Source organism: Bombus pascuorum, chromosome 7 (genome assembly GCF_905332965.1).
Source record: "Bombus pascuorum chromosome 7, iyBomPasc1.1, whole genome shotgun sequence".
Classification (NCBI taxonomy): Eukaryota; Metazoa; Arthropoda; class Insecta; order Hymenoptera; family Apidae; genus Bombus; species Bombus pascuorum.
Window position 1 is genome coordinate 5,742,320 of NC_083494.1, and position 6,285 is coordinate 5,748,604.

General features: G+C 26.8%; 2 protein-coding genes across 4 annotated transcripts; one reads left to right on the forward strand and one right to left on the reverse strand.

Annotated features, from left to right (window-relative positions):
- Positions 1-262: 262 nt before the first annotated feature.
- On the forward strand, positions 263-4,448 carry LOC132909252 (protein disulfide-isomerase TMX3). Of its 3 annotated transcripts, XR_009658510.1 has the most exons (11): positions 268-541; positions 1,040-1,097; positions 1,409-1,448; positions 1,530-1,693; positions 1,788-1,971; positions 2,824-2,968; positions 3,082-3,322; positions 3,401-3,593; positions 3,675-3,867; positions 3,947-4,055; positions 4,166-4,448. XR_009658510.1 is itself a non-coding variant. In XM_060963979.1 (10 exons), the coding sequence occupies exons 1-10, from the start codon at positions 499-501 to the stop codon at positions 3,979-3,981; spliced, it is 1,296 nt and encodes a 431-aa protein (XP_060819962.1). In that variant the 5' UTR covers positions 263-498; the 3' UTR covers positions 3,982-4,448. The 3 variants fall into 3 exon arrangements, 2 of the variants coding, with proteins under 2 accessions (XP_060819962.1, XP_060819963.1); XM_060963979.1 differs by having other exon boundaries at positions 263-541; positions 3,947-4,448; XM_060963980.1 differs by having other exon boundaries at positions 270-541; positions 1,049-1,097; positions 3,947-4,448.
- A 222-nt stretch (positions 4,449-4,670) lies between these two features.
- LOC132909275 (programmed cell death protein 5) lies at positions 4,671-5,794 on the reverse strand. Its single transcript, XM_060964016.1, has 4 exons — positions 5,549-5,794; positions 5,177-5,285; positions 4,937-5,100; positions 4,671-4,872 (listed from the first exon to the last, which is right to left on the reverse strand). Exons 1-4 carry the CDS (start codon positions 5,612-5,614, stop codon positions 4,825-4,827), a joined length of 387 nt encoding a protein of 128 aa, XP_060819999.1. The 5' UTR covers positions 5,615-5,794; the 3' UTR covers positions 4,671-4,824.
- Positions 5,795-6,285: the final 491 nt, after the last annotated feature.

Below are 6,285 nucleotides of genomic sequence, written 5' to 3' on the forward strand. Positions count from 1 at the left end.
ACACGTATTATAATAGTTATGCAATTAGTATGCTTATTATTAGTTGACTACAATGTTTTATTCAATTCGTCATTAATAAATATTTCACTTTAATGAATAATAGAAAATACGGTAAAAAATATTTGTAGTTATTTCCAATTTTGTCGTGACTACATTACTTTTGTAACTTTAATAATTCAAGTGAATTTATGTGTATTTTAGATTATTTTAAATTTGCGATTAATGCATTTTTAAATCTCCTCCCTGCTGTTTTCGTATAATGCATGTAGAAATGCAAAACGTAAAAGTTAGTTCAGAAGATGCCGGTATAAGAATTGTATGGCGTCACAGGACAAAAACATGGTAGAGGTGTATCGGATTTTATCGTGTGCATTTCAATTTCACAGCTAAGAGCGTTAATTACCTTAATTATGTGAAAGTAAATTAATCAAATATAATATTTTTGATCTTAAGATTTAACAAAATAGGCTTTTCTCAATAAAAAGCCTTTTTGCTGCAATGGTAACAATAATGAAATTGGTGTTCATCGCAGTTATTTATGGTAAATTTATTCATCGCCATTAACTGTTTATAAGATGTAACTTTGTTGTGAATACTAATTTGATAAAAATATGAAATTAGTGTTAAGTAAATTACTTCATAACCTCCAAATGTTGCCGATCGATAACTTACTAAAGTTTAGTGTTTAGCACTAAAATCTTTAATTTTATTTCATTCGTTAAAACTTCTTGTTTATTAATTAGATTTGTTTAATATTTAAAAAATGACATTTCTTTTTATTAGTGTTTTTATTGGCTGTTTTTACTGTTTTTAACTGGATATATAAAAACCAATTATGTTGAAAATTTAATAGATATCTTCTTTAAATATATTTAATTTTTTTAAACATTTACTTGTGATTTTAACATTTATTCCTTTTATTTTCATACTCTGTATTTTAAAAACTACACTTAACTTATATACATATGAAGTAAATTAAATTGACTCCATTTATGTTATTATCTTTTAATACAGTTAGTATTATTGAAACATAATTCAGTTTTTTCAGGTATTTTTACTCCTGTAATAGCATCACGTGTACTTGAACTAAGCGACAGGTATATAATGATTAATGTCTGTTATATGTAGACTATGGTTGTTTATGTATTTTTGAGAAATTTAGAATTCCAAAAAAATCTAGAAGTACATACAATATACAAAAATATATACAATATTTCAAGTAGATCACTTATTATGATATTTAGTAAATGAAACAAATTTCTACTTAGATTTCATTTTTTTAATTATGTTCATAGAAGTATAAAATTGCATGAACATCCACAGTTTAGTTATATTTTAAATTTAATTAATGACATATATTTACATGTATATGTATAAAATTTTAAATATTATTCAATTCCTTTAATAGATTTTTGGATATTCATAAAGATGGGCAGTGGCTTGTTATGGTATAAATATAAAATATCTGATACGTTATGTTTTTATATAAAATTACTGCTTATAAACTACAAACATTACTTTTTTTGTAGATGTATGCACCATGGTGTGCACATTGCAAAAGATTAGAACCAATTTGGGCTCATGTAGCGCAACATTTACATGCGACATCAATAAGAGTTGGAAGAGTTGATTGCACCAGATTTACAAGTGTTGCTCATGCTTTTAAAGTTAAGGGATTTCCAACTATTATATTGTAAGAAGAAAGTTGGATTTATTTTTATAGTTTTGTATATATATACATTTAGTGATACATTTCTCTACTGGTATTGTTTCTCTTTTATATATAGCTTAAAAGGTGAGCAAGAATTTGTATATCATGGAGATAGAACACGAGATGAAATAGTAAAATTTGCATTAAGAGTAAGTGGCCCGCCTGTTCAAGAAGTAACAAGAACTCAAAGTTTCGACACAATTAAAAGGGAACGCGATCTATACTTTTTATATGTTGGAGAACGATCTGGACCATTATGGGTAAAATAAAAATTTTATTTTATGTAAAAACTAATAAAAATGTTATTTATGTTGTGAACCGAGACTTCAAGCAACGCGAGAAGCCTGCGAACGTATTCTTATGGAATACAGTTGCAATACTAGTCTTGACTAGTGGTCTACCATGTAACTTTGATCAATAATAATCGACGCAATTCGAGTGATAAAGTTGTATCGTGTGGGTACGTTCAATTATGTTGTACAGGATTGCGGGATTGGATGTTAGGTTTTAATAATTATACTCGAATTTATACAAGAATACAAGTATATGCATTGTAATTAAAAGATTGTTCCATGTGAGTGTGTTGCGGATAAATGAGTATTATATCGTTACCTTATGGTTTGGTCGCTCAGTTTTGATGCACTGGCAATGCGGGAACTAAGGGCAGCGTGAGGGTTTGTTAAACAGAGTTTAGACTGACATGCGGACTTTGAAGAGTTAAAGTTTGATCAAAAGAAAACTTCAGCTCGATCTCACTATATTAACTTTTAATGAACGCAACGCGGAATTACACAATCTATTCCGTCCAAGGAGCATATTTTTTGGTTTTTTATATACCGTAAAGATCTCGGAATTCTATTGTAGGGGTGGATCAAGGAGTTTAGTATACGTATATGGAAAACCTTATTCTTCAAGATTTCCAAGAACGATATCGTCCGGATATTTATCACAACTGATATCCCAGCGCAACCGCGACTGTATCTCATTGCTTAGATAAATATTTCAAAATAAAGGTGTTTCTGTTTCACAGAATTAAAAAAATACAGGTGAAGACCGGATGTTCTTCATCTGTAACATTAATGAAGATTTTAATTTAAATGAATATGTTTTAGGAATTTTATCATAAGACTGCAGATGTGTTCCAACCACATGCATTTTTCTATCAGTCTCATCCAAATGTTGTTAGTAAACATGCTCCTGTGGAAAATACTCCAGCATTGTTTGTCTATAAGGAAAATTTACATTATAATTTTAGTGGTAAATATTTGTAAAATATTGATATTACCTATAAAAATATATTTTTCGTAATTATTACCAATAATATCAATGAATAAAAAAATTAATTTTTAATAACAAATATTTTGTAATAGGCCATGACATAAATAATATAGAAAAGTTAAACGAGACAGTGTACAAATGGATAAATGCAGAACGTTTTCCTACATTCCCAAAAGTAACAAGAGGAAATATAAATCAACTTTTCCTGACAAATAAAAATCTAGTATTGGCAGTAGTAGAAGAAAATCAACTAGAAGAAATACCACTACATATGACACGATTCAAAGATATGATAGAATCTATAATTAAAAGCAAACGAGAAAAATATCATGAGTAAGTTACATTTTATGAATTTGTATATTCTTTATTTTATTATTCAAAATTGATTATAATTACTGTTTTGGCATTTAGTCAATTTCAGTTTGGTTGGATAGCTAGTCCAGATCTAGTCAATAGTATAGCAATGATGGTTTTACCATTGCCAAGTTTAATTGTTATTAATACTACAACAAACCACCATCACATTCCAGAGGATGAAACAGAAAAATTGACTCCTCATGTGATAGAGTTGTTCCTAGAGCAAATTCGAAATGAAAGTGCTCCGGTATATAAGATATTTTTTTAAAATAAATTTAAGATACTTTATGTGGTTAGAAAAAATTAACATTATGGCATATGTTTTCAGCGATATGGTGGAAACAGTTGGTTAATTCGTATATATAGATCATGGTTTGAATTAAAAACAACTCTTTCTGCAATGTGGATGGGGAACCCCATTCTAACAATGGTTTTGTTTGGTTTACCAGCAGGATTCTTATCATTAATATGTTATGGTATTTGTTGTCCAGATATTTTAGATGCAGATGACGATGAAGAAGGTACATATTTCTTTTTTCGCAAACCAGTATCTATGAATATGCATATTATTACTTTTTTTAATGTTAAATGATTTTCCAGATCATCCAGGAGCAAATCACATGAAAAAAGATTGAAATAACTGAATTATTGTATTGTTTATATTAAACAGCTTTAAAATTTTTAATCTATTATTTCTAATTTCATTTAGGTAATATTTATTAATTTTATATTACAAAATTTCGAATTACTGGGATGCTTTATTTATTATTCATTAGTGTAACAAAATTATATGAATTATGAAAGTGATTATTTTTGTAGTCAATACAATGAAAGAGATTCTATGAATTATAAATAGAATGATAAAGATTTATCTTAGCTAAATGGAACTTTCATAAGACAATACAAATCATGTAAGTAAACGAGCTTTTTTTAAACCGCATAATAAATTTGTTTTACATTGATATATATGAATGTACTAAAGTTTTATGTAAAGAATGTAAGTGGAAAATAATGTTCTGTATACTTATATTTGGAATTACAGATGTATGTTTGCTTATGTAAATATAGTGAATAGTATTTCATATCAATGTTTACGTAAAAATTGTATATTTGATTTAAAACATGATAACTGTTTTAGGGATGGAAACCTATTACATTTCAAGTATAGATTTATCTATATTTAATAAAAAAAAATATGGTAATTGTACTTTAAATTTCTTTTTTATATATATGAATCAAATTGACTAAATAAAAGAATATATAGGTGGCAAGGTGCATTGTAGAAATTTGAAAATAAAATCTGGATTAAAATAAATCCTGATACTTGACTTCAATTTTTTATTTCAATATATCATAAAAAATAAAAACATATGACTAATTAAGCGTACAGTTGTAATGTAATGTTAATACCTCTTGAAAAATTAAACAGAGAATGTTATGTCGCTGTTTGCCAAACCACGTATAAATATATGTATATGCTATAAATCATCATCATCAGAATCCAATGCTGCTCTTCGTCTGTCAAACTGAAATTAATTATTTATAATTTTATTTTTTTCTGAAAACATATATAAATATATTGCAACTAACCTTCACAACAGTTTTTCGTTGTGTTTGTTGATTTACACTTTCAAGTAAACTGATAAGTTCTTTTTCCCCTAATTTACCAGATAACTGACCTCGTTGAGCCATGTTTAATATCATATCTTCTATCATTTTTCCTTTTTCAGGTTTTCCAAGACTTAATGTGTTTACTAAAGAAATAGTGTACATTAGAAAATTTTATACATCATATGTATATATATAATTTCATTATATTAGTGGTCTTACATCTTGCTCTAGCTGATTGACTTAATACTTGGGTGAGAATGGAATTCTTCATGTCTTCCATTTGATGCATTTTTTCCTCCATTGCTTGCTTATTCTCTACATTATTACCCTAAACATTTATAAACGAATCACAATGTAGTAATGGAAAAAAATCAGTAATAAATGTTTATTTAAATAATATCAGTATGCATATACAGTTATAAATAGCTTGAACTGGCCAAATTTAAATTCAGTAAAATAACTTTAGTGTCATGAGATTCGAAATACTATACTATAATCGTTTATTATTTTCATTTGATTTTTATTGATAGTCTTATTAAATAAAATAGTTATGTATTATATAATATTTTGTCTTTAATACAACTGATTTACCTTATATTGTGACTGCAACTGAGCTAATCGTTGTTGTCGTATTGCTTCAAGTTCCGGATCTGACATGTTTTATAACGTTAATTTTTCACTATTTGATGTTTAATAAATTTTATAGGAACTCAATATTTTCTTCGATGTATACACTTTTCTCCCAACCTAATTCTCGGTATAGTATGTAGCAAGACGATCGACTAACGAGAAACATGAAGGTAGTCAAATATACACAATCAAATTATCGAACGTAGAATGTTTAGTTAAAATTTAGATTCACAATGAAACAATTCGGTGTAATTATATTTGTATATTAGCAAATATTTTTTAAATATGGCGAGTAGAAGAGTAGAAAAATTGTGTAATGTATAATTATGTATGATAATGAGTTGTTATGAACGATAATTTGTTATCTACTTAATACAGTTTAGTCTTAACACAATTACAAATCATTGGCACAAATAATTACTACCTAATGACAAAATCCTCAATCACTTAGTTGCCAACCCAATATTACAGTTGCTAAATACGTCAATTAAGGTAACTCAATAAAAAATTTAAATTTAACCTTATTTATTATTATTACTTGAATTTTAGGTATAAAAAAAGTTAGTAGTTTAGAGGTATTTAATTAATTTCATACTTTATTAAAATTTAAATAAAATAATTTTTTTAAATCTATAACGTTGTAAAAGTATCTTTTTATAATTATAAGGATTGATATTCTCTAATGTATTTTATGAAAT

Coding starts and splice junctions, on each gene's coding strand:
- LOC132909275 (XM_060964016.1), bottom strand. CDS start 5,614: ATGTCAGATCCGGAACTTGAAGCAATACGACAACAACGATTAGCTCAG. Junction 5,286..5,548: donor AGTTGCAGTCACAATATAAG/GTAAATCAGTTG, acceptor ATAAATGTTTAG/GGTAATAATGTAGAGAATAA. Junction 5,101..5,176: donor TCAATCAGCTAGAGCAAGAT/GTAAGACCACTA, acceptor CTATTTCTTTAG/TAAACACATTAAGTCTTGGA.
- LOC132909252 (XM_060963979.1), top strand. CDS start 499: ATGGTAACAATAATGAAATTGGTGTTCATCGCAGTTATTTATG. Junction 1,694..1,787: donor GGATTTCCAACTATTATATT/GTAAGAAGAAAG, acceptor TTTTATATATAG/CTTAAAAGGTGAGCAAGAAT. Junction 3,323..3,400: donor AAACGAGAAAAATATCATGA/GTAAGTTACATT, acceptor TTTGGCATTTAG/TCAATTTCAGTTTGGTTGGA.